This window comes from Triturus cristatus, chromosome 12 (genome assembly GCF_964204655.1).
Source record: "Triturus cristatus chromosome 12, aTriCri1.1, whole genome shotgun sequence".
Lineage (NCBI taxonomy): Eukaryota > Metazoa > Chordata > Amphibia > Caudata > Salamandridae > Triturus > Triturus cristatus.
The window spans coordinates 108,785,186-108,812,081 of record NC_140595.1 but is presented as its reverse complement, the minus strand read 5'-3'; the positions used below and the strand labels follow the sequence as shown (position 1 = coordinate 108,812,081).

The following is a 26,896-nucleotide window of genomic DNA, read 5'->3' as shown; positions in this document are numbered from 1 at the left end:
GGGAATCTGTCGACACCCTCCGTTAGGGGAAAGACCGCAGATTTGCCCCAATTGATATGTATTCCCGAGTACAACGAGAACCGAACAAGCTCTCTGAGTATGGGGTTCAAGTGTTCTCGGGGGTGTTTGATGTACAACGTGAGGTCATCCGCGTAAAGCGACACCAAGATTTGCCTCCGTTGACAGCGCAAGGAAGCCGCCAGGTAGTTTTGCCGAAGCCGGGACGCCAGGGGTTCTATTGCCAAGGCGAAGAGGAGCGGTGATAGCGGGCATCCCTGCCGAGTGCCCCTAGTGACCAGGAACGGTTCAGAGACACGCCCGTTAATAAGAACCCTCGCCATGGGGCGGCGATAAAGGATTTGGATCCATCTGGAGAAAGCTATGGGCATACCCATGTTACGCAGGATCAAATGGAGATAGTCCCATTCGACCGAGTCGAACGCTTTGGTGGCGTCCAAAAACACTGCCACCAGCGCTAGAGAGGGATCAGCATTATTGAGGATCGAGAACAGGGTCCGAAGATTGTGAGAGGTGGACCTGCCGGGGACGAACCCCGACTGATCCGGCAGAATTAAGTCTCCAATCAGGAGGTTAACCCGGTTCGCTAGAACTTTGGCCAGGATCTTCACGTCACTGTTGAGGAGAGAAAGGGGCCGGTAGGAGTCGCAGGAATCCGGAGGTTTCCCCGGTTTAAGGAGAGAGACTATAAGAGTCTCCGACATACTGGGTGGCAAAGAGCCAGTCTCATTTGCCTCCTCGAACACCTCACGTAGGACCGCAGCCAGCGGGTCGATAAAGGTTTTATAGTAGTCGATAGGGAAGCCGTCTAGACCCGGCGCCTTCCCCGATGACGTCTACATTATGGCTTCATTGATTTCAGCCAGGCCGATAGGGGCCGCCAAGAGTTCCCGCTGGGCATTGGATAACCACCCGAGAGTGAGCTCCGAGAGGTAGCCGGACATCTCCAACGGCGTTTCCCGTCTGGAGGTGTACAGGTCCGAATAATGTGAGACAAAGGAAGAGAGTATAGAGGGCGTATCACGGCACATGGAACCATCCGGGGCCCTGACCTCCAGTATGTGATTAGAGCCCTGTGGGGGACGAATTACACCCGCGAGGAACCTGCCGGGTCGCTCCCCTTCCCCATATGCCCGCGCCAAGAAGTGCTTCCCCCGAAAGTGGACTTCTCTCTCCGCAGTGCACTTATACTCCGAGAGCTTCATGCGGTATTCTAGCTGCGCTCCGGGGTCCTCTGTGGCAGTCTCCAGCGCCCTCAGATCACGCTCCAAAGAAGTCAGAGTAGCGCGAAGAGAGCGCAGTACCCCCGATCCCTTCGAGATGCACACCCCTCGCATAGTGACCTTGAAGGCCTCCCAAACCGTCGCAACGCTATCCACCGACCCTCTGTTGCGGTCAATGAAGTCCAGAATCTCCTGGGACATTTCATGCTGAAAAAGTTCATCCCGGAGGATGTTAGGCTGCATGCGCCACGGGAGCGGTGCGCCCACCAACCCGGTCCTGGCCAGAGTGATCAGTACCGGTGCGTGGTCCGAAAAGGTACGAGGCAAGTGTCGCGCTGCAAGCAGTGAGGACCCCAAGCCCCTAGAAAGCAGTATGTAGTCCAGCTGAGCCCATGTGGAGTGTGGTGTCGACCAGTGCGTGCCCTCACGCGCAACCGGGTGCATCCAGCGCCAAGCGTCTATCAGTAAGTGGTGGGTCAGCAGGTCCGAGAGATATGCCTGAGAGCGGGGATGGTGTGGGGTACCCGCACTGTAGCGGTCAAGAGAAGGATTCAAAGGAACATTGAAATCTCCACCCCAGAGCAAGTGAGTAGATCCTACCCCCAATATAACTTCCCATAGGGAGATAAAGTGTGCGGGCTCATCTAGGTTAGCACCATAGGAGGACACTATAGTAATCGTGGCGTTGCCCATGCGACCCCACGCAACACAAAAGCGGCCCTCAGCATCATTTTTTTCCCCCAGGGGCACAAAGGGGGTGTGCTTTTTGACCAGGATGGCAGTTCCCCTGGAATAGGTGGAGTACGAGGAGAATAGGCTATAAGACGCCCAACGGGACGCAAATGAGGGTGTGCTACGGGGGTCCGTATGCGTTTCCTGTAGTAGCGCTATATGTATTTGATGGCGATCGAGATACCCCAGGACTTGGCGGCGCTTACGCGGGTCACCCAGCCCACGTATATTCCAGGCCAGGACATTCACTCTGCTATGCGGGTCGCGCAGCGCAATATCCTCATCCTGTACCATCACTCAGACTGGCGCCTATTGCCCACTTGCGGATCAACTTTCAGCCATGTCCAGCCGCTCAGGTGTCCTCCCACCTCTAGCCCGACTAGGCGGCATACGGCCGACTCCAGGCACCACCACACGCAGCGACAAACCATCAACTCCAATGTGTATATGTGATTGGTCCAATAGATCAGTGTAATGTTGTATTCACGGTCCCTCCCCACACCCGTTCCATCCGACTCAACCAACTCGTCAGAGGAAAACTTACCAACCAACATTCCCCACCACAACCCACCCCCCCCACACCCCTCCCCCTCCCACCACGACAGCCCAATCCTGCCGGGAACCATACCCCCCACGACCCCCCCATCAAACAAAACCATCCTCATGGGGTACTCCCTCTTTGGGTAACGCCAGTGAGCTGGACCTACCCTCCCCTATCCCGATATTTCACCCACCATATCGCCGCCGCTAAGAGCAGGGAGCGAGAGTGGGGTGGGAGGGGGAGTGCCAAGGCAAATAGCAGCCACAGCGAACATGCCAGCACCGCCAGAAGAACAGTTGGCGACATGAGTGAGACCCTCACTCTCCATGCTCTACCCCAACCTCCCCAGATTTAAGACGGAAGTCAATGGGCTGGTAAAGCGCTCTCGTATAGTCCGGCATTCCAGCACGTGAAGTCCACCAGACCGCTCCCACAACCAGAAAGAAGCATAAGCAAAGTGAAAAAAGGGGGAGAGGCAAGGGGGAGCAGCAGAGAGCGAGTAAGGGAGGAGTAAGCGGGACGCAGAGGAGAAAAGACAAGAGTGAACATTATGGCATCACGACGTAATACTCATCAGTCCGGAGCCGACGTCGGGGACCGGGATCCAGACCTCGCCCCAGGACTACGTCGTGGAGACGCGGAAGGCCCTCGGTCCTTGAGGAAGTCCTCCACCTGTTGCGGGTTGCCGAAGAAGTGGACTTTGCCGCGGTGATTGACCTTGAGCTTAGCGGGGTAAAGCATTGAATATGGGATGTCCCGTTGCTGCAGCTTTTTCTTTACTCCCACAAACTTGCGACGGGCCTCCTGCACCAGCTGGGTGAAGTCCGGGTAAAAAGAGAGCGTAGTGTTTTCATGCTGGATAGGTTGCTGCTCACGAGCCAGGCGCAGCAGAGTGTCTCGGTCTCTATAGTTAAGGAACTTGATGATCACCGGGCGCGGGGGAGCTCCCGGGACCGGCCGGGGACCCAAGGATCTGTGGGCCCGCTCCACCACCAGCTGAGGCGAAAAAGCGTCGCGGCCAAATTTGTACGTCAGTAGGCGCTCTATGAATTCTTCCATACGTCCACCGCCACTGGATTCCGCCAGGCCTACCAGGCGGACGTCATTCCTCCGGGAACGCGCCTCCAAATCCTCGTTTTTCTCCGCTATGACTTTGAGTAGGCGATCCATCTGCGAGAGTTTAGTTGCGTTAGACCCGGCCCCATCTTCCAACTCCGAGATCCGACCCTCCGCCTCCTTGAGTCGTTCGCCATGCTGGTCCAAACGCTGCACCACCGCGTCCAGCCTGGTATTCATGGTGTCGATCTTCGCGTCAATGGAGGACAAACTCCGCTGCATACCCACCAGCAAGGATTTCCAGTCCAGATCCTCCTCGTCGACGGGGCCCGTCTCCACCCCCTCAGCATTTTGGGCACGAGTTTTTTTCCCCCCCCTTCGCGGGGTTGAAGTGAAGCGTAGTTTGTTTAGTGTCCGTTTTGCCCATAGCGGCAGCAGTCAATGGGGCCAGTACCCACAGGGAGTGAGGTGGGCGATACACGTTATCAGCGCCGAAGCCCAGGCAGGTCTTCAATTCGCACCCTCTCCGCTCCGCGTCACACTTCCACAAAAGCCCTCCGGGACCAGTCGCTGTAGCCCATCAGGGGGTCGCCGTCGAGTGATCTGTTCTGGCCCACTGTTGATAGGGGGTCGCAGCTGCTCCCGCACCCTCCCAGTCACTCACCGTCAGCCACACACCTGCCAGTTCAGCCGCATGGGGAGGAAAGCGTCTACTCCGGGCAGGGTCTAGGCGTCTCACCCCGGCAAGGAGGCCGATCACGAGAGCGTCCAGCTCGGGGCCCCCCTCCAGGTTCCGGCGCAGACACGGCTCCGCACCAGCAGAGGCAGGGGGGGTGGGAGGTCGCCGTCCGCCGCCGAAGTCAATCCGGATAGATAGGGGGCCACCCAAGGGGCCACACAGCGCAGGCCACAGTCCTTCAGTCGCGACCAAGCCACGCGGTTCCAGCGCGGCCGCAACACTCAATGGCCATACAGACTCTGACTACGGACACGCCCCCAGCAGCCCATGAAATGTGATCTCGCTGTCCAGGAGGCGCCGCTCCGTCCAGCACAGCTCCGGACTATCCGGCAATGTCTTCCCGCACGCCAGTGCGACCTAGCCCACTGTACCCAGGCAACGGCCCAGCAGGCCACGCGGATCCCCGGCCTGCAGTGGCGCCAGCATCCGCCACGACGCTCCGCCTCTATCACTGGTCAATCGCCGCGGGCCTGCAGGAGCCGATTTCCCTGCCTCCCGGCCGCCGCCTCTCCCGAAATTAGCACAGGGTGGTCTCCGGAGGTTCCCACACACGCCGAAGTGGTCAGCACTGCATTTGCTGGCCTGCAGGATGGACTTGCTGGATCGTCATTTGCCTGGCCGGCTGGAGCCTCACGGAAGTGCGGCCATGTCGGTCCAGCGCCACCTAGCGCCCCCATGCATGTTTCAAGCCTTGCCATAATATTCCTCACAGCACCTTCCATGGATAAAAAAAGAAATGTAAACACTGATTCTGTTGACCAATCCACTGCAGCTAAAATACTTGTAAATCCACCTCCTGTCACTAAAGCCTTGGATGCCATAGCCCCTCTTGCAGAATGTGCTACAGAGCTTGCAAGAACAAATCCTGCCATTTTCATTGCTTCCTTAACCCATCGTGCTAATGTAGGGGAGATACAGCCTTGTAAGGATACCTACAAGAAATTATCAGCTGCATCTCCACGTTACTTCTCAAACTCTATGTTTGTCTCTCATATTAATGCAAGGATCTCAATACTCAGTCTTCTATAAAAAAATGTCTTGGATAAAAATAAAGTCTGCAACATAGTCTTAGTCCTCTTCCTGATATTGAAACATACTCCTCCTGGTAAATATCTCCATGATGTTATCTCCAACACCTTAAAATATGACAATCTTCTAAACGAAATCAATCAAAGATTCATGACTAACTTGAATGACAGATGTTTTCAATCCAAAAATGTGTTCTCTTTCCAACTACACAATTCTCTCTCAAAACAAGATCTACATTCCACAAAGAAGAATACAGCAGGCTCAATGGTGTCCTCAACCGCACCCTCCTCAACAACCTTTTCACCACATCGTGCTGCCCCACTGGTACACTATTCACAAACTCATGGCCTGCTGAAATCTCTGACCTACTTATATTTACTGAACTGTACAAATTCCCCTTAAGGAAAACCTCTGACAAAAAGTTAACCACCTCCACCACAGATGCTGAAATGGGATCCAAATTCCACAGAACACACTAACACATCCATCTCTTTAATGCCAACCTGTATGCCTTAGATGTTCCTGGTGACCAGGATTCCTTGATGAGTTTCAAAGTTTCTGCTAATAAAGCTGAAACCTGCCAAACTCTCCTGAAATCAACCATCCCTTCAACCTCAACAGTCCCTGCAAAACTAACTTGAGTCCCTCTCCCATCGTATTTACTAACAGATCTGCGAACTCCGGCAGAAGAACTGGACCATCTATCAACAGATCCATGACGTCTGGATACCAAACCTGGGATGAACAAAAATCAGCTCAACACTATTTCCACTAGCTCTTTTCTCAATTTCAATAGGAATCTCTGTATCTCTGCAAATGGTGGGAAAGCATAACTGTGAGCCCTTCCCCAGTGTTGCAGAAATGCATCCTCTGTCTCTGGATCCAGCCTTGTTGGACCTGTCAGCCCTAGGGTGGTCTCCCCTTCCATTTTTGATCGCGCCTCATTTTTTCCACCCTCATTTTTATGTTGGACTAGGTCTCCGGGCGCCTTTTCATTGCCAATCAGTGTTAAGGTGCAGGTGCTCCCTTCTCCCAAGATGGCTGCCACAGGCCCCTGCTACTGCAGAGTGGTCTTTCATAGTAGCACCCTAGCTGCCAGGAGCTGGCTGGAACCCCACAACAATGTTGCGACTCCAGCCCGCCTTTTTGTCCCATAGGTAGAGTGGGGAAGCTCCTGGAATGTGCTGGAACCTTCTAGAAGGGAGGTGTGGTTTTTCTTTTGCCGCCTTGGCCAGAGGTCACCTGACCTAGGGCTACTTAAGTGAGGGAGGGAACTTTTTGTGGTGAGTTGGCCATTGGGGTGAAGCAGAGCTGGAAGAATCCACCAGGAGTGTAGGCGGTAGGGCCTAGCCAGGGACTTATGCCTCTGAGAGTGACAGGATCTAGGTGCTGCCTCTTAAGTGAGTTAGGGACCCTGTGAAACCCACTGATCTTGCCCAGTAGTAGGAGGACCCAGAGAACCTCTGCCCAGCCTGACTAGGAAGGACCTTGTCTCCTTCTCCATCCCTACCCCCCTGCAACAGAACCCCTTAAGGGCACCAGATACATCTGCGCCAACAAGACCTTATCTGACATCTAAGAACTTTAAACTTACAAGCCAAAGCACTGAGACGGCGTGTCCAGACTGAACTTTAAACTTACAAGCCAAAGCACTGAGACTGCGTGTCCAGACTGACCCCTGAGCTCTGATGTGAAGCTGATTGGAGAACCACCGGGGATCGACCAGGTATTAGCGCTGTGACCCGTGCGCTCCCTGCCCTGGTCTGGGACCCCCGGCAGCGGGCTCCGCTGAACACAGAGCCCCCATCCTTAACTTTAGCACCCCCCGTGATGTGCAAGCCAGCGCACTCACCGCCGCGACCCTGAGGCCGGAAGAAGTACCCTGCCGTGTCGTGAGGCCCGTGGAGAAGCCCAGGGCCCCGTCGCTGCCGTCGCAGCTGTGAGGAGAAGTGCGCGAGGCCGAGAACGAGTGCCCCCATCATCGCGGGAACGGACGCCTTCCAGCGCGGAGATCGAGGTAAGCCCGAAGGCTGGGATCGCCCCCGGTGCGCCCCCTGCTGGTTGGGAGCCACACCGCACCCTGGGCCCGGGTTCCCTCTCCGTGGGAGTTCCCCCTGTCATCGCGACGGAGAGACCCCGCCGAGGGATCCCTTCCTGGTACCCCCCGTCTCTGCCCTGAAGCGCGGTGCCTACGAACTGCACCGGAGCAAGAGACTCACTCCGCAAGTCCCGTGTGCTCCCTGCGGACAGCCCCGTGTTAGACACTGAATGCACCCGAGCACGAGTAGCTCTCTGTGATTCATATGCCATATTGAAGTGTTACGTGCTATTGATTCCGAGTAGCGCCCTGCGATGCATATGCCATATTGAAGTGTTAGGTGCTATTGATTCCGAGTAGCGCTCTGTGATTCATATGCCATATTGAAGTGTTACGTGCTATTGATTCCGAGTAGCGCTCTGTTATTTATATGCCCTATTGAAGTGTTAGGTGCTATTGAGTACGAGTAGCGCTCTATTATTCATATGCCCTACTGAAATGTTACGCGCTATTGATTACGAGTAGCGCTCTGTTATTCATGTTTCCTACTGCAGTGCTAGGTGCCAGAAGTTACGAGTAGCGCTCTGCTGCTCCTGTTCTACCTTGAAGTGCTAAATGTCCTTAGTTGCGAGTAGCTCTCCATGCTAGATGCCCCGTTCTGAGGTCATCACCGGTTAGCGCGCACAACGCGACAGGAAGGTGAAGAGCTCTTGTACAGCTACGTGTTTGGTAGTTGTGCCCCAGGCAGTACTGTTATCTCATGAAATGCATATATGGTATGAACAGCCTTCATAGCTCCTGACTGATATGTACATCGCTAGCTATTGTATTATCAGCATATGAAATGTACTGCTACCTCATGAACTGCCTTTAACGTGATCTACTTGGATAAACTTGAGTATTTACATAGCTCCTACAGTGTGGCGTCACTTATTGTGTGTGTTCCTCGTCGCATGTGAGGTGCGTGTTGTATGGTTGCTTTACACACAGACCTTTGGTGGCCCGACCGCTCGTGTCACGTTACCGCCCCATAGGGCCTGGAGACCCCAGGTCTTACATTGGTGGCAGCGGTGGGATCCTTAGGACCTCTGACCATACAACACCCTTCTGTGAGGCGAGGGCGCCACAATTAAACGCCTATTTGTTCCAGAGCTCCGAAACCATTGATTGCTGCATTGTTATTTCCACTGTCCAGGTTGAGAGTACAAGAAGCCTGGTTAGCTGAGAACTGTTGCCTATCCCCTAGGAATTTTTCTCCTTAGTGTCTAGGTCCCCACCTGCCAGAATGGAATTCCGGTTAGCTGACCTCGAGGGGTACAGTGTGAAGCAACTAAGGGAGTTCGGGCAGGGGATGGGGGTGCCTGGGGTACGGAGGGCCAAAGGACCGGAACTCCGCACCGCCATTAGGGCATGGGTAGAGGCCCACCCAGAAGGGAGAGAGGATGAGGGACAGGAGGCGCCAGATGCACCTCAGGAGGAGAGCGCCCAGGAAGTACTAGACATCTTAAATGTAGATACGTCGGAAAATGTGCCCCCAGGGAGACGTTCTGGGGCCAGTAGTAGGACAGGGTCTAGAAGGAGCGCGTACCCAGAGGAGTACGAGGACAGGAGGGAAGAGAGGCAACTAAAATGGGAGCTAGCGAAATTAGAACATGAAAGAGAAAGGGAAAGAGAGAACAAGAAATGGGCAATGGAGGAGAAGAAGCTGGCGCACGAGCTTCAGCTAAAAGAGCTGGAGCTACGCGCCCTCCAATTGAACGCGTCCAATAAGGACAATGGTGGCAGCATAGCTAAGGAACCTCAAGAGTCAAAGTTCTACCTACCTAAAGCGTTAATTGCCAATTACACAGTGGGGGACGACATCATGAAATGGTTGGAGGCATACGAGGTAGCCTTGACGGCCCATGGGGTACCCGAGAGTAATTGGGGAGGTGGGTTATACCGGTATATACCTCCCAATGTTAGGGACACCCTGCTATATTTGGCCAAGGCGGATCAGGTAAGGTATGCCCCCATGAAAGAGGCCTTGTTAAAGTTTGGTCTCAACCCCAAGAGGTACAGGCAAAAGTTTTGTGGCAGCCATAAGCTGTCCACCCAGACATGGGTAGATTTTTTTGATTATGCGAGGAAGGCACTAGATGGTTGGGTGCGTGGCAGCGAGGTGCAGGACTACCAAGGGTTGTACGATCTTTTTTTAAGGGAGCATCTCTTGGATAAGAGCTTTCCGGAGCTGCGCCAACATCTGGTGGACCGCAAGTTGATGGATCCCCGTGAGCTTGCGGAGGAGGCAGATATTTGAGTGAGCACCCGGGTGTCTCACAAGGGCCCCGGGGGAGATGGCTCGAAAGGCGGACAGGGTTTCCCCAGAAGAAAGAGGGGGGAGATAAAAAGGTGTAGTTCTCGAAAGGTCCCCAAAATAAGTTTGGGAAGGGAGTAGGAACCCCACCCCCGTCCAATTCCACAAGACCCACTTACCCTGACAGGAGTCAGCAGCCTAGGATTGTGCGGTGCTACGAGTGTGGGGAGATTGGACACTACAGGGGAGATCCCAAGTGTCGCAAGCGACCACCAGCCCCAACGGGCGGGAAAAGTCCTGGGGTGAGTAGTATAGCGCTTGGGGTGGAGCTGCCCTTAGATAGGGAAGGGGGAGTGGACAGGCCTGACGCTGGTTTCACTCTGGGATAGAGAGGTGGTCCCTGTAGTGTCCCTGCCCCCGAACACTGCTAAATATCAGCAGAGGGTGAGAATTAATGGGGAGGAGGTGGAAGCTCTGAGGGACACAGGGGCCAGCATGACCACTGTCGTGCGGCGGCTGGTGTCCCCAGAACAAGTAGTCCCCGAGGAGTTCCATCTGGCCGTATTGGCTGACGGCAGTATGAGTCACTATCCAGTGGCTCGTGTTCCATTTGAGTGGGGAGGAGTCAGAGGCCTACTGAGAGTTGCTGTGAGCTCTGCCTTGCCTGTGGGGTGTTTGCTAGGGAACGACCTGGAGCACACCAAGTGGAAAGACGTTGAGTTTCACGCTCACAACGAGATGCTGGGATTACCAGGGTGGACTTGCGTCAGCACGCGGTCCATGGCTGCCCGGCATGGAACTCATCCTGGGTTGGAGCCTGGAATCATGGCCCAACCCAAAGCCAAACATGGAAAGAAGAAGGTGGTAGAGGACATGCCCCGTGAGATGGATGGGGAGGCCGGAGAGGTGCCCCCGGAGTCCGCGGAGGTAGATGTCGTTCTTGTGTAGGACTTGCCGACCCTTGCTGACTGGCATGTGGAAGGAGGTCCTACCCAGGAGGAATTTTGTCAGGCACAAAGGGCGTGCACCACACTTGAAGGCATGCGGCGGCAGGCGGAAGCCCAAGTGGCCAGTCAGGAACTGGGAGGTTATCACGTGTATTGGGAGGATGGTCTCCTATACAGTGAGCCCAGGGTGCCGGTACATGGATCTTCGAGGGCCATAGTGGTCCCCCAATGTTACCGGGCCTTTCTGCTGGAGTTAGCGCACGAGATACCCTTAGCCGGACACCTGGGTCAGGACAAAACCTTTGCACGGTTGGTCCCCCATTTTTATTGGCCCAGGATGAGGATTGCATAAGACACCTTTTGCAAGACCTGCAAGTCTTGTCAGGCTAGTGGCAAGACTGGGACTAAGTTGAAGGTCCCGTTGGAACCGCTCCCCGTGGTCGGGACCCCGTTTGAGAGGGTCGGTATCGATATTGTTGGGCCATTGGACCCTCCGACCGCAGGGGGACACCGGTCCATCTTGGTTTTGGTGGACCACGCCACAAGGTACCCAGAGGCTATTCCTCTGAGGACCATCACTGCACCGGTGGTGGCGCGGGCACTGTTGGGGATTTTTACCCGAGTGGGATTCCCCAAGGTCGTGGTGTCGGACAGGGGCACCAATTTCATGTCGGCCTACATGCAGGCCATGTGGAAGGAGTGTGGGGTGACCTACCGGTTCTCCACTCCTTACCATCCCCAGACTAACGGACTTGTAGAGCGCTTCAATAAGACATTGAAGGGGATGATCCGAAGCCTACCAGAGGGCTTGAGGCGTAAATGGGACGTCCTCCTCCCCTGCTTGTTATTCTCCTACCGGGAGGTACCGCAGAAGGGAGTCGGGTTCAGCCCGTTTGAATTGCTCTATGGCCATCCCGTTAGGGGTCCCCTCAGTTTAGTGAAAGAGGGGTGGGAGAAGACTTCACAGAAGCTTCCCCGTGACATTGTCAGCTACATGCTGGCGTTCCACAGCCAGATGGCCAAGCTGTGGAAGGCAGCCACAGAGAACCTGGAGGCTAGCCAGACCGTGATGAAGGAGTGGTATGACCGCAACGCTCGGACGGTCGAGTTAGACGTGGGACAGAAGGTGTGGGTTATGGAACCTGGGCAGCTTTGTGCCCTCCAGGACCGGTGGACTGGCCCGTTCGACATTGTGGAGCGGCGAGGCCAGACCACGTACGTTGTAGATGTGAAAACCACCCGTCAGCCCCTCAGGGTTGCTCCACTTCAACCGCCTGAAGCCGCACCATGAGCAATCAGAGCTTGCTCTCCTTATGGTGACGGATGGGAGCGAAGAGGAAGAGTGAAGCTCTTCCTGACCTTCTAGCGGTGCAAGAGAAGGATGGTTCGGTGGAAGGTGTAGTCCTCTCCCCATCCTTGACCCCAGAGCAACAGAGGGACTGTCGCCATGTCCTGGGACAGTTCGCCTCGTTGTTCTCCCTCACGCCTGGAATCACTCATTTGTGTACCCATGATGTGGACACAGGGGACAGCCCCCCGGTGAAGAACAAGTCTTACTGGCTCTCTGACCGAGTGAAGGATAGCATCCAGCGTGAGGTGGCAAAGATGCTGGAGCTGGGGGTGATAGAACCTTCCAGCAGCCCTTGGGCTAGTCCAGTGGTGCTGGTGCCGAAAGCGGCCCCACCGGGTACGACACCGGAGCTTTGGTTCTGTGTGGACTACCGGGGGTTGAACTCTGTCACGAAGACAGATGCTCACCCCATCCCCCGTGCAGATGAGCTGGTGGACCGGCTGGGAGCAGCCCGGTACCTCAGCACCATTGATCTGACATCCGGATATTGGCAGATTGCCATGGCCGATGGAGCAAGGGAGAAGACAGCGTTCTCCACCCCCGAGGGCCACTACCAGTTTCGAGTGATGCCCTTTGGGCTCAAAAATGCTCCGGCCACATTCCAGCGGTTAGTAAATCAGGTACTATCTGGCCTGGAGTCCTTCTCAGCGGCCTACCTGGATGACAAAGCTGTCTTCAGTGGCACCTGGGAGGACCATCTGCAACACCTCCAGGAGGTATTGCAGGCGCTGCAACGCGCCGGCTTAACAATTAAAGCCAGCAAGTGCCAGATTGGACAGGGATCTGTCGTGTACCTGGGACACCTGGTGGGCGGAGGTAAGGTGCAACCCCTCCAGGCCAAAATCGAAACCATCTTGGCTTGGGAGCCCCCCAAGACCCAAACCGAGGTCCGAGCTTTCCTCAGTCTCACTGGTTATTACCGCCGGTTCGTCAAGGGATATGGTACCATCGTAGCCCCCTTGACGGAATTGACCTCAAAGAAGCAACCTCGCAAGGTCATATGGACAGCTGCATGCCAAGAAGCCTTTGACACGCTGAAACATGCGATGTGTACCGCTCCAGTACTAGCAACACCAGATTTCAGCAAGGAATTTATTGTACAGACAGATGCCTCAGAGCACGGCATAGGTGCGGTGCTCTCGCAACTCAATACCGAGGGCCAAGATCAACCAGTGGCCTTCATATCCAGAAGACTCCTCCCTCGGGAACGGCGATGGAGCACCATTGAGAGAGAAGCCTTCGCGGTGGTCTGGGCTCTGAAGAAGTTGAGGCCATATCTATTTGGCACTCACTTCCTTATCCAGACCGACCACCGCCCCCTTCGCTGGCTCATGCAGATGAGAGGCGAAAACCCCAAGTTGTTGAGGTGGTCCATTTCCCTACAGGGGATGGACTTTCGGGTGGAACATCGGCCCGGAGTTGACCACGCCAATGCTGACGGTCTCTCCAGGTTTTTCCGCCTTAGTGATGAGAACTCCCTAGAGGTTGGGTAGCTCTCCCCTCTTTCGGCTGGGGGGGACGCATGTTGGACCTGTCAGCCCTAGGGTGGACTCCCCTTCCATTTTTGATCGCGCCTCATTTTTTCCACCCTCATTTTTATGTTGGACTAGGTCTCCGGGCGCCTTTTCATTGCCAATCAGTGTTAAGGTGCAGGTGCTCCCTTCTCCCAAGATGGCTGCCACAGGCCCCTGCTACTGCAGAGTGGTCTTTCATAGTAGCACCCTAGCTGCCAGGAGCTGGCTGGAACCCCACAACAATGTTGCGACTCCAGCCCGCCTTTTTGTCCCATAGGTAGAGTGGGGAAGCTCCTGGAATGTGCTGGAACCTTCTAGAAGGGAGGTGTGGTTTTTCTTTTGCCGCCTTGGCCAGAGGTCACCTGACCTAGGGCTACTTAAGTGAGGGAGGGAACTTTTTGTGGTGAGTTGGCCATTGGGGTGAAGCAGAGCTGGAAGAATCCACCAGGAGTGTAGGCGGTAGGGCCTAGCCAGGGACTTATGCCTCTGAGAGTGACAGGATCTAGGTGCTGCCTCTTAAGTGAGTGAGGGACCCTGTGAAACCCACTGATCTTGCCCAGTAGTAGGAGGACCCAGAGAACCTCTTCCCAGCCTGACTAGGAAGGACCTAGTCGCCTTCTCCATCCCTACCCCCCTGCAACAGAACCCCTTAAGGGCACCAGATACATCTGCGCCAACAAGACCTTATCTGACATCTAAGAACTTTAAACTTACAAGCCAAAGCACTGAGACGGCGTGTCCAGACTGAACTTTAAACTTACAAGCCAAAGCACTGAGACTGCGTGTCCAGACTGACCCCTGAGCTCTGATGTGAAGCTGATTGGAGAACCACCGGGGATCGACCAGGTATTAGCGCTGTGACCCGTGCTCTCCCTGCCCTGGTCTGGGACCCCCGGCAGCGGGCTCCGCTGAACATAGAACCCCCATCCTTAACTTTAGCACCCCCCGTGATGTGCAAGCCAGCGCACTCACCGCCGCGACCCTGAGGCCGGAAGAAGTACCCTGCCGTGTCGTGAGGCCCGTGGAGAAGCCCAGGGCCCCGTCGCTGCCGTCGCAGCTGTGAGGAGAAGTGCGCGAGGCCGAGAACGAGTACCCCCATCATCGCGGGAACGGACGCCTTCCAGCGCGGAGATCGAGGTAAGCCCGAAGGCTGGGATTGCCCCCGGTGCGCCCCCTGCTGGTTGGGAGCCACACCGCACCCTGGGCCCGGGTTCCCTCTCCGTGGGAGTTCCCCCGGTCATCGCGACGGAGAGACCCCGCCGAGGGATCCCTTCCTGGTACCCCCCGTGTCTGCCCTGAAGTGCGGTGCCTACGAACTGCACCGGAGCAAGAGGCTCGCTCCGCAAGTCCTGTGTGCTCCCTGCGGACAGCCCCGTGTTAGACACTGACTGCACCCGAGCACGAGTAGCGCTCTGTGATTCATATGCCATATTGAAGTGTTACGTGCTATTGATTCCGAGTAGCGCTCTGTTATTCATATGCCATACTGAAGTGTTACGTGCTATTGATTCCGAGTAGGACGAAATCTCCTCCCAGTCTGCACCCGCGACGTTTCACGTACCTAACCCATATGATGTCTGGCCTCATCTGCTGCCTCTCCTCTCTCCTCCTCCTAAAAACAGCAAGCAGCAAAACACGCCTCCAAAGAGGTCATTATTTATACTCTAATTCTTGACTGACTACACAAATAATGTTGCTGTTTTCAGTAAAGTTTGCACTGATTGGTTAGCATAGATGACATGAGGGTCTCACCATCCTGTTCTCATTGCAAATCCGGTTTTAACAAAAAACACGTTAATGATAAATACAATCATATATTTCAGCACCATTTAATAGGAAAAATGTTTCAGTCTATTTCCTTTTTTCCTGTCACATCGCACGCAGGATAAGCACATTCCACAAACACTGGTACATTGGCAGGACTACAAGAATTTAAAGTTTACGGTGTCCTTGAACTAGGTCTTCACTCGAGGCACTTGGCAGTATGTAGCTGTTTTCTGCGCATGCTCTCTCATTTAATATAATTTCACAGCCTTGCTGGATTCACAGGCATATCAAAAAAGAAGGGGGAAAGAGAGGTTTTTTAACGGTTAGGTTCACCCTCCCATTGTATATATAATTAAATAAATAATCTGAGTCGTCAGATTATGAGAACCTAACCAAAGGGTGTGTGGAAAGCACTTGTTTCCCGAAAGAACACCCAAGTAAAAGAAAGAAAGGGCAATTCCTTTCTTTAGTCCCCTCACTCACCAGGGTTTCCCCACGGTGACATGCTTCATCATTGGGGTCCTCTCAGTCCTCTACGGGCTGAGGCGTGCTGCGACTTGCGGATTTACGTAGGAGCACTGAACAAGACTATGTGTTGTGCAAGTGTTGTGGTGTGGAGTGGTTTAAAGTGAGTTAAAATAATCAACTAGTGGGCCAATCTAAATTTTAATGTTGCTCCTAGCTAATTAATTAAAAACGTGGGTGATATGCTAGAGATAACTACTATAATGGGTAAGTGTACCTAGCATACGGTCGACTAGTTTCAAGCTTCCCAAGCTCTTCATCAGGACTACACTGGGACCAGCCCAGTGTAAATACCACTCCTAGAAGACCTAATTTGGTGCATGAATAAGTGAAAAAAACAAAAAACGCTGTGCAAATTTAGCATGCGTTAATCAAAATACATACGTAATGTACGTCTCATGGAATTATTTTAAAAGGCAAAACTGTGCCTCATGGTCGACTGAGGGGGGGTTGGACACTCGTACACTTGTACTCGTCAGGCCACCCGCCGGAAACACCTACTAGTGAACTGCCTCGCCGACCGCATACTCAGTATGCGGTCGGCGAGGCAGTTCACTAGTAGGTGTTTCCGGCGGGTGGCCTGTCGACCATGAGGCACAGTTTTGCCTTTTAAAATAAGCATGTCACCGTGGGGAAACCCTGGTGAGTGAGGGGACTAAAGAAAGGAATTGCCCTTTCTTTCTTTTACTTGGGTGTTCTTTCGGGAAACAAGTGCTTTCCACACACCCTTTGGTTAGGTTCTCATAATCTGACGACTCAGATTATTTATTTAATTATGGATTCACAGGCAGCCATTTTATCTTAGGCCCAAAAATAAAACAAACACAAAAATAGTATTCATTTACGAAATAGAACCCTTTCTGTTTATCTCCCCCATGCTAATACGTTGTATCATTTATTTTCCTAGCAAAAGCTATTAGTTTAAAGCAGCGTTTCTATTATTTGTGCACAACATGCAAAAATGCGCAATGTACAACATAGCATAAAACATGCACCAGTGCAAACTTTCAAAGCACACACAGTTAATACATACTCATAGCAACATGCTCTAATGTTTTAGATAGCTTTTCATGCAAAATGCTTTAGCCCCACGTGCAGTGATGGTGCATGGTTAATTTAATACACATTATAAAAAGATGTGTTATGAACTGAATATGTATTTGTCTAAATATGCAACAAAGCCAAAGTCTCTTGAGACAGGAAACAGGGAGTGTAATTTATAAGGGAAAAGAGCTGGGAAGAGAGAACACACATTCTATGATTATCCTCAAAGCTAAAATAGCCACTGAAATCACTAGTTTTCTCTACACTGCAAAACACGTTAATTCAGCACAAGCATTTCAGACTGAAAGCATTGACCAGGCCTCATTTTATGTCTTTCACTGTGCTTTGCACCAAAAGTGCTACTTTTAATAAGCATTTGACTAGGCCTCATTTCGTGTTTCATGTGCCATGTGTTTTCCGCTTGCACCAAAGTCTGCGTCAATTTAAATGTGGTCTGCCCGAAGCACAAAAATAAAGCAATGCCTGACTCCAGATGAAATCTGGGCTACGTCAATACTTTGCCATCTCCTTCACAAACTTATCTCCAAAAGTAGGGCTTTAGCCTCCTGACCTGTCTTCTTACTTGCTTGCTCCACTAACTTTGCCTCAATATTCATCAAGAGACTTGTCGTATGCTCTGCACCAAAACATCCACACCAGTCTCCTGTAAATATGTCTCCTCATACATGGCACACATCTTTATGAGCTCACATACACCTAGAAGGCAATCCTGACATCCTTTTAATCCCCTTTCCAGACTTGGATCTCTCCCTGATTTGTTCAAGAAGTGTAACATCTTAGAATCTAGATCCGGCATCAACAATAAAGATTGGCCAGAGATGGCCTTGGACATTCAGAGCGAAGTCATGTTCTGACTTCCTTAGGTATCTCCCGCCTAATCCAGAACTCCAGTTATTCCGCCACATGCTGTGCTGGGAGCTACTGACAGGGTAAGGGATGCTGTATGAAATGTGGGCCCAACATATAATCCCTCAAGGGATCCTTCACCTGCTCCACCTGTTTATTTTCCACTTTCTCTTTTTTTTTTACTCTTTTCCTTTCTATTCCTCATCCTCCCTGTCTCCTAAATCAGATGAACACAAAATGACAATGCCCCCGCCCTGCTGAAGGAGTCATCACAGGCCACCCCTCTGTGATCCCTCTTACTGGCCTTCATAACCTTCTCACTCAACTCAAGTTTCCCCCCCCCCGAATTGTACTTTCCTTTTGTCTTTAAGCCCTTCTCTTTTTGCATATACTTCTTTTTCTGAGTCGCTTTACAAACACCACTCTCTCCAGCCGCCTTATCCGTAGCCTTCAACTGACCAGAGCTGCTTGTCCTCATTCCTGCTCCCAAATTTCTGTTCCAAACTTTCCATACAATCATCTATTTTCTTCCCTAATTGGGTTGCCAAGGTTGAAACTACCTGACACATTCCTGGACCTTATCCTCAATGCTCCTTTCTGATGCACCATTACCTTCCATTCTGACAGAATATATCTCACCAGTCTAAATTGTATCCATGGAATCCAAAATCTTTCCTTCAACTTAATGTATAGCACTCTTCCAAAATATCTCTGGACTTCAACTACCAGAGATCTTCTGCTTCTCTCATCACCAAGCTGAATCTGACTAAAAAAACACTTCCAAACTATCCCTAAATATCACTGCCTGGCCTCTCCTTATGAAAGGCCAGACTGCCCCAATCCCAAATGGCAACCTGCGTCCTCTGACACTCGTACGGCAGCTGCCTATAACTAAATTCGGCCCAGCCTGCAAACGTGCTCCACTCCATCAGGCACCCCTCAGAAAGCGCCGGTCCATTTCTTATATTTTCCCTCTCATAAATTAGGGGTTAATCAAAGCACAACTACGAAGCTGTTCAAACTCTCTAATCCTGCATGTCCCACCGGCATTCATCCGAGCACGCTTGCACTTGGCCGTGCCATGCGCTATGCTACTCTCGATCCAGGTTGCGTTCGTCCCTATGGAAGGCACCGTCAGCGCCTTAATCAAGCAAAGTTGAGCCCATTCAAAAGACACAATGCCTAAACAGTTGTATCACCTTTCCATTTAGATCAAATTTTAGAGTTACCAGTTTTCTTTCCAAAATCCAGAAACTGCAGCAGAACATGCTTTACATACACTTGATGTTAAACGTGCACTTCTGTACTATTTGGAACACACAAAACCATTCATAAAAACACAGCAACTGTTTGCATCTTTCTCAAATCTATGTAAAGGTAAAGCCATATAAAAATCAGGAACAGCATGATGGATAATCACATGCATACACATTTGCTATGCCAAAGCAAAATGAGCATTAACAACCATGCCAAGGGCTCATTCATCAAGGAATAAAGGAGCCACAATGGCATATATTGGGAATATCACTCTCCTTGACACCTGTGAAGCAGCAACATGGATAAACCCACACACTTTTACAAAACACTACTGTGTGGATGTATGAGCCAAACAATATGCTCCAGTTGGACAAACAGTCCTTCGAACATTATTTCTAGGAAGCACATCATCTCATGCCTAAGGACACCAAGTCAGAGGTACTGCTTTACAGTCTTGGCCAACACATGCTACGAATGGAGTATGTTACTTACCATGTAAGAATCTTTCGTAGCGTGTGCTGCTGCAGATTCACATGCACCCTCTCACCTCCCCAGCAGGTATTAGATGCAGACAAATATACACACACATACAGCATGTTATACAGCAAAGCTAACTTAGCAAATTGTATGCTCCTTCCCTATATGGCACGGAGGAAAAACATGATCTAAAAAGGAGCCGTGGAACATGCGCAATACCTCAAGGGGGAGGAGAGATTATGTACTTTCTCGTTCAAAAGCAACTTGCACGGTCCGGGCCCTATTCTAGATGGTAGGAGTGTGCCTAGTATGTTAATCTGCCACACTACACACTACAAATAGATGCTTACAGGGTAAGTAACATACTCCTTTCTTTACACTTTTGTGAAACGATTGATAGTTTTGAAGAATAACTGCCTACTTTTTCAAATAAAATCAAATTTGGACAAAATGGACTACAAACAGGCTGCTAAATGTGTGCTTTTATTTTGAAAAGTTTGCTTTTCTAATGAAAAATGTTTATTGGATGTATTTTATGAAAGTGCAACAGAATGTGACACATGGGCAGGACTGTTCACTACTTACACTTCTCCACGGAGATTACTAGGAGAACAAGCTATTGCCCTTGTGATTTGTCCTTATTGTTTTTTAGGTTTGCATGACTAATCACATTTATGAAAGTAGCCTGCAAAAGAATGAATACAATTACACATTTTTGATGCAAGTTTGATTTCATAAAATGTTTACACAATAAACATAAAAAGGTTAGGTACAAACTGTGTATTTCCAATTGTTACAAATAGAATAGAGATAACATGCCTCTTCAAGGTAATTCAAGTCTCTTAATGCCCCTTCTCACAAAAAATAAAACTAATTAAACATTGGATGGCAGCCCCAAAGCAATATACATTGGCATAGCATCTGCACCTTTCTGTAACTTGCTACCTTTATGTTCTTTCACAACACTGGCCCAAATGGCAACAAGTACAGCATTCCTCCATATCCCTGAACAAACCTGCCACTACTATGAAAAGCCGCTCCGGACCACAGGATCTTTAAGGTTGCGACTGTCAGGTCGAGTAGATTCTCAGAACAATCTTACTGTTTCATAGGCATGGCCCCTTGAAATACCTCCATACATTTTTATCCAGGAATGTTCATTTTTTATTTGTGTTTTGTATCATTAGAGAAGTGATTTAGCTTGGGTAGACATTGCTGAACTAGTCTGAATTTTTCTGGACACCATTTTTAAAAATGGCAGATGTGTTGCAGTGATGATGTAATATTTCAGGAACCATGAGACCTATATCCTCCATTTTTATGTCAAAACATAGGCTTAGGGGGTCAAGTAGGCTTATAGAGATAAAAAATAAGTCCTCAGAGCAAACATTCCACCATTTTCCAAAATGCTGGCTCTAAAATGATGTGTTTTGGCTGCCATATTGGTAATCTATGTTAATACTGTTTTGGTTTTTCTGTTGATTCAAATTCGTAAACATGAGCAAAGGAAGTAGTAGAAGAGGATCTTTACCTCCTGACAGTGTTGCTAATTACAAAATCTGAGGACTCATTCAACAACAAAAAATGAGTCATTTGCCAAACTGATCCAAAAGAAAATCTAACATCCACTACGGCTGGACAGAGGAGAGTTCGAGTTGCTTCAGAAATACTGCAAAGCCAAAGTTAACAAAAGTTTGAAACTGATGGGTGAAGAGAATCAAATATTTTATCAAGTGAATGTATTTGCAGTGGATTTGTATGCCCACCGGAACTGCGTGCATGCGTACATTCGAAAATATGAATGTACGATGAGCTCCCAGCAGCAATGTAACAGCCAGCCTTCAGTTAAGTTTGCACTCTTTGAAAAAGGAAATTACGTTTTAAAGCCACTCCTGAGTGCTGGCTACGGGTTCACACTCAGTGAGATCGGAGAAATAATGGTCAACATTGATAAAACTGTTTTGATCCACAAGAATGAAATTAAGATTGTTCTGGTCAGAATGTGCAATAGCAGAATTATTTTTGTCAGTCTAACAAAAAAATGAGCTACTTACGTGGTAGACTGGGATGTGATGATGGCTTTCACTGATTTTGCAATCAGTGCAAGCCATCCTCACATCCCAGTCTACCACAACGTTTCAGTGGCTGAGGACATGTATCTTCTTCGACCTGATGCTGCGGTCCACAAAGCTGATTTAACTGAATTTATCATATCAATTATTCGCAGATGAAGAATGAAGAAAAGCCAGTTCCTCAGTAGGCTGGAATTGATGCTCTGATCTCCCAGAATACTGTCCCACTGAAGAAGGCTGGGATTTTACCAGTAATACCATCCCCAGTCACAAACTACACAACAGTATACACAGCTCTAAATAATTTTCAAAATGTGCGTGTTCAGCTTGAAGACCAGCCTATCCTGACAATTGTCTGTGATTAATGTGTTTTCTGTATTGTAGCTGACATTTTTATGAGCAATCAAGTAGGATTCGATGATCTTTATCCAATGACGGGTGTTTTCCACATGACAAAAGTTGTGTTGCAGTGTGCAGTAAGTTATCTCAGTGGGTGTGGCATAGACAATGCACTTATGGAGGCTCAAATCTTTGGAAGCAAAACTGTCCAGTAAGTATTGAGCAGAACTCATTATGTTTGTTCGTTACAAGGTATGCTCATCGTATCTGAGGCTATAGAAACATTGCATTGGAATGCTTTCTGGAACAAGAAAGGCAAATTAAGTTTTGCATATCCTATGTCAGAAGTGAAGAAGGCACAGGGTACACTTCATTCAAAATACATAATGCAAAGCTAGGTAATGTTCAATACACTCAGTTCAGAATCAGAAAACCTGAAAAACAAGTTCATAGAGTTTGTCAAAGATTGTGAAGAAAAATCGGAACTTTGCAAGTACTGTGGAAATGTTTTAGACATGATAGCTCTAATTACAAACGTGGTACATGCTGATCAGGAAAATGATTAGAAGCTGCATGTCAAGACTATGGAGTCATTGATTACTGTGTTTCACAAATCCGATTGCATACACTACAATTAGATATGGGTCCTGGTATATGCAAAGAGTGAAGAAGCTAGAGGTGGAAAAACTACACCTCAACAGAAAATTCATCCAAATACATTTTGTAGGGAAAGACAGAGGCAAAGTTCAATGCTGTTACTCCAAATATGAACCTGGAACAGACGATCCCGAGATCACAGTAAAGCTCCAACAGAATTATTGGTCAGACTCGTAAAAGTGACTATGTTACTCAATGGCAGCTAGTTTACCATGAAGTCCTTTCTATTTGCAATGTTTCCAGAAAGATGACCAATGCAAAATGAATGGACCATTGTGAAACTGTTCCTCACCACAAACTCGTGGGAAAGAGAGGAGAACGTTTTAACATGTTGACTGCCTTCTTCATTTCATGCAGCAGCAAGGAAACCACTTTGAAATGACCGAGCCTGTGCGACTAGCCAATTTTGTGACCAAACAATATGTGAATAACAATATAAAGTCACGTCTATTAGATGTCCTGGAACATGGATTGAAATTATAATTGAATTGAGCATAATTCAAGGATTGTCAGAGTTATTGATATGGTATGGAAAAGGAGAAAAAAGACACTTAATTGCACTTGATATTCTGTACAAGAAATTTGACCCAGCGAAAGCCAGTGTTCTTATCAAGGCACATGTTCTTACGGGTGATTATGCTATGAGCAAAATTGGAACAAAGCTTGGAGTTTAACTGCTGAATCTGTGAAGTTCCTGAAGGGATTTTATGAGACAGAAGAAGAATGTGACTTTAAAGACGTGGAAAATATCTTGTATGTGTGTGGAAAGCGAGTTCTGACTGTCACACATTTGATGATCTTTGGTACAGTAAGTTCAAGAGATCAGTGCCGCTAAGTGACCTGCACCAATGTCATGGTGCAGGCACATTAAAAGAGCGTTCTACTTGATCAGAAGATGTGTAAATATTTTGGATCATGCATATGTAGAGAAAGATCTGTGTGAATTTGGTTGGGAAGATATTGATAGGGTTCTAAAACCTACAAACTTCTAAAGCCTCTACCCACAGAACTCATACATGTTCTTACAATACCTGTCCTATAATAAGATGTCCCTGTCGATATGCTCTTCTCAAATGTTCAACATTCTGCTAATAAACAACAAGCGATTGCTGAAACAAATAAATAAAGTGAATTATGAAAATGTGTCTAAAACGGAAGTGATAAACATAATTTTATTTCATATTCAGATCATAAACATTGTTTGGTGTCTACATAATAGGATTAAAAGCCATTATTATTTGTTTCATACTTTTATATGTCTCTTCTTCCTTATTATAGCCGCCATTTTGGAAAATGATAGAAGGGCTGCTCTGAGGAGTTTTTTTTTGTCTCTATAAGACTACTTGTCCCTCAAAACCGATGTTTTGACACCAAAATGAAGTATATAGGCCTCATGGTTCCTGAAATATTGCATCATCATTGCAACATATCCGCCATATTTAAAAATGTCCTCCAGAAAAATTCAGCCTGGATCAGCAATGTCTGCCAAAGATTAATTATTTCCCCAACGATCCAAAAACACAAATCAAAAATGAAAATCTATGGAAAAATGTTTTTTAACAGGTATATCAGGGGGCTCAGATTATATAAGAACAGAAAATAAAGTTATGCAGCAGATCTAACACAGCAGCTCCTCCTTTGTAAATCTGCATCCAAAAGTTGCATCCTCTCTGAGACTTCCATTCACCCCACTTTTAAGAGGACAGTAACTTCCATTGTCCCTTATCATTAGAGAAATAGAGAGAACCTTGAAAGTATGGGATGGAGGGAATTAAACTGTGTTAAACTTGTCTAATCTACCACCCTTCCCAACATTTCCCTTTTCAAATTAATATGTTTTCTTCTCAAAGTTCAGTTGTACTAAAGATCCTGTAAATGTGGTACATTATCTTCAGTCGAATCATGTTGTGTTCTTTGTCATGACCTTTTCTTTTTGACCATTGTAGGAAATGACAGCCCCACACAGGGGGGTAATTAAGTCTTTTAGAGGAGCCGCTTCGGAGGACGGTCCATTTGTCCATGACACAGGGAAGGAGCTCAACACACAGAGGGCAAACCTTCACAGTCCCAACGGGGAAGGCGATCCCTCCTTCACAAGAGACTTGCAGTCAGAGTCAGTAGCTGAGGACGGTAAGAAGACTTCTGTGTTGACTCTAAATTGAAACCAAATGGAATTATTTCTAAAGCACAGCAAAAATAACAAGCATACATCTTATGTTTTTTTAGGACACTTAAAGCTTGACCACAGACACTTTGATCTTTACTAGAACCTTACATTTTTAACAAAGACCTAAGCCACTTCCATTGTCAGCACAACTTCAAGCCAAAACATGTCCTGAGAATGTCGTCTTAGAAAAGTTCATAAAATAGTACTATGTTGGGTTCCAGATTATTTCTTTGCTTCACAAAAAATCATTTTAGGAATTGGTAAATGACATTGGTTTAGTATTACAGCCTCTTTCTCACTTTTAGGAAAAAACTGTTACTTCACTGCTTTTCAAAGCCTTCAGATCATGGGTTGTCCATTGATAGGCTACAGAATGCTAAATTATTTGATTGAATTCTTTGAGAAATGAATTCTTTTGGAAAAGTGTGGGTGGTGCTAAGAGATCTAGCACTCAAACACGTCAGTGCAATCGTAAGCAGGACTAAGAAAATTACCATAATTGGAAAGCTTAACTTGTTGACCAATAATTTTGGAAACTAGTGGATACTTACTACAGATTCCTGAACTTGTGTCTATTCTAAAGTCCCAGAATTTACTTGGAAAACTCAAAAAGCAGTTCCCCGGGGCTCACCGGTAGGTGGTATGAGCAACTTCAGTAGTGATGAACGGAGCTGCACATAAGCACCACGCATGTGTGCTGATGCCAGTTTCTTTTCGTCTGCCCCTTCAGATGCGGATCTGGAGCTCTGCTCTTCTTCTTCACTCCGCATCAATAACATTGGGCTGTGGTAGAGTCCCAAGGGCATTTGGCAGCTGATGAGGCAAAAGAGTACGATAGCCTCTTGTTTTGCATCTGGAACCCAGTTTAACCCCTTGTTAAGAGATGTGTATTTTGACATTAGGGCTACTCCTTGCATTGGTGAAACAGTTTACACTGGATTGTGCGGTGTGAATGAGGAATGTACAAGCTTTTGGGCTGGACCATCTCATAATCAATGGCAGTCATTGTCAGAACATGACCTGCCACCAAGTGTAATATGAGCAATTTGCTTCTGATGCTATCCTTCCTGTGGATTTGTTTTGGTACTGTAGATACTGTAGATTAAAACCTACCTATAAAGGACATGGGCTCACTTGGGCTGGCTCACCAAAAAGATGGAGAGCTTGTGGCTAACCTTTCAGATTCTGCCTAAAGATGGTGTTGGGTAAAGCAAAATGTGAGTTACTGCATCAAAGACCAAGTATTTAACAATGTTTATTTTTTCTCCTCCAGGTCTTACCGAGGTTGTAGAAGATTCTTCTGCATTGTTGAATTCCACAGTGGGATTTGAAAGAAGAGCACACAGAGGCAGGCTTGGCCTCAATCTTTCCCCACCACATAATACTCTTTTCGTGCCCTCAACCACCTTCAGCTCCACCAAAGATAATGTGGATCAGGACCAGCAGCTGAGGGGAGGCGTCGCTATTAAAGAAACCGAAGTTTAGGGCCCAAAATGGGACTGAAACTGGAACATTGTTTTGGAGAAAGGAGAGGAGAGTGTCATAAAAACTGGATTTTTTGTTTTCTGAAAAACGCATATTAGCTTAAAGTAAACATATATAGTTATATACCTATTTTTTAAAAAAAGATGTCATACTACAGCAATTTTATTTGCTTCATGAAAAGTGTTTCCTGCCTGCCCAAGCAGGCTGTTTGCTGTTGGAGATAAGGGATCACTTCTCCACTTATTCTCTCCAAGTGAACAAAATCGACAGAAATGTATTTCCTGAGGACTTGTTCCCACTTCCACTCCGCATGCCAACCAAAGGGGCTGGAGAAAAAAAGAGGGGCGTATGCTTCTGGAAGACCTGCTTCTCCTCCCATTCACCCTCATGAGAGAGATTGCAGTATAATCTGTACAAAATGCACTATTTTATTTTCCAGGCAAGGATAAATATGTACTTGTGTGCATTTTTCTGTAAAAAATTCCCCAGCTTTTAATAAAAACAATAAAAAATTTCATCACCACTAGCGCCCACAATAGCACTCAGAGTTCTTTCTGTGAGCTTGAGGTGTCCACAGTGTAAGTTTGCTGAAGTGACTGGAAACCAAAGTGGGAGCTTCACAAAGAATGTCAAGTGGCATTAAACATACCACAAGAAAAAAACACTTTTTATACCCACACCTGTTTGATTCAACTCTTAATTCACAATCGAGACGAGTGATACTTCATTTTCATTCAATAGTCAATAGGCTTTGT

The 26,896-nt window shown here is 48.6% G+C and overlaps 1 protein-coding gene across 1 annotated transcript in view; it reads left to right on the top strand.

Moving 5' to 3' along the window:
• LOC146772771 (rho guanine nucleotide exchange factor 11-like) overlaps positions 1 to 26,664 on the top strand; it is a 103,701-nt gene extending 77,037 nt beyond the window's left edge. The window contains exons 10-11 of the mRNA XM_085639872.1: positions 24,436 to 24,619; positions 25,930 to 26,664. Coding sequence (XP_085495998.1) covers positions 24,436 to 24,619; positions 25,930 to 26,141 — 396 coding nt within the window. The 3' untranslated portion in view covers positions 26,142 to 26,664. The remainder of the gene's footprint in view (positions 1 to 24,435; positions 24,620 to 25,929) is intronic.
• The last annotated feature ends 232 nt before the right edge of the window (positions 26,665 to 26,896 follow it).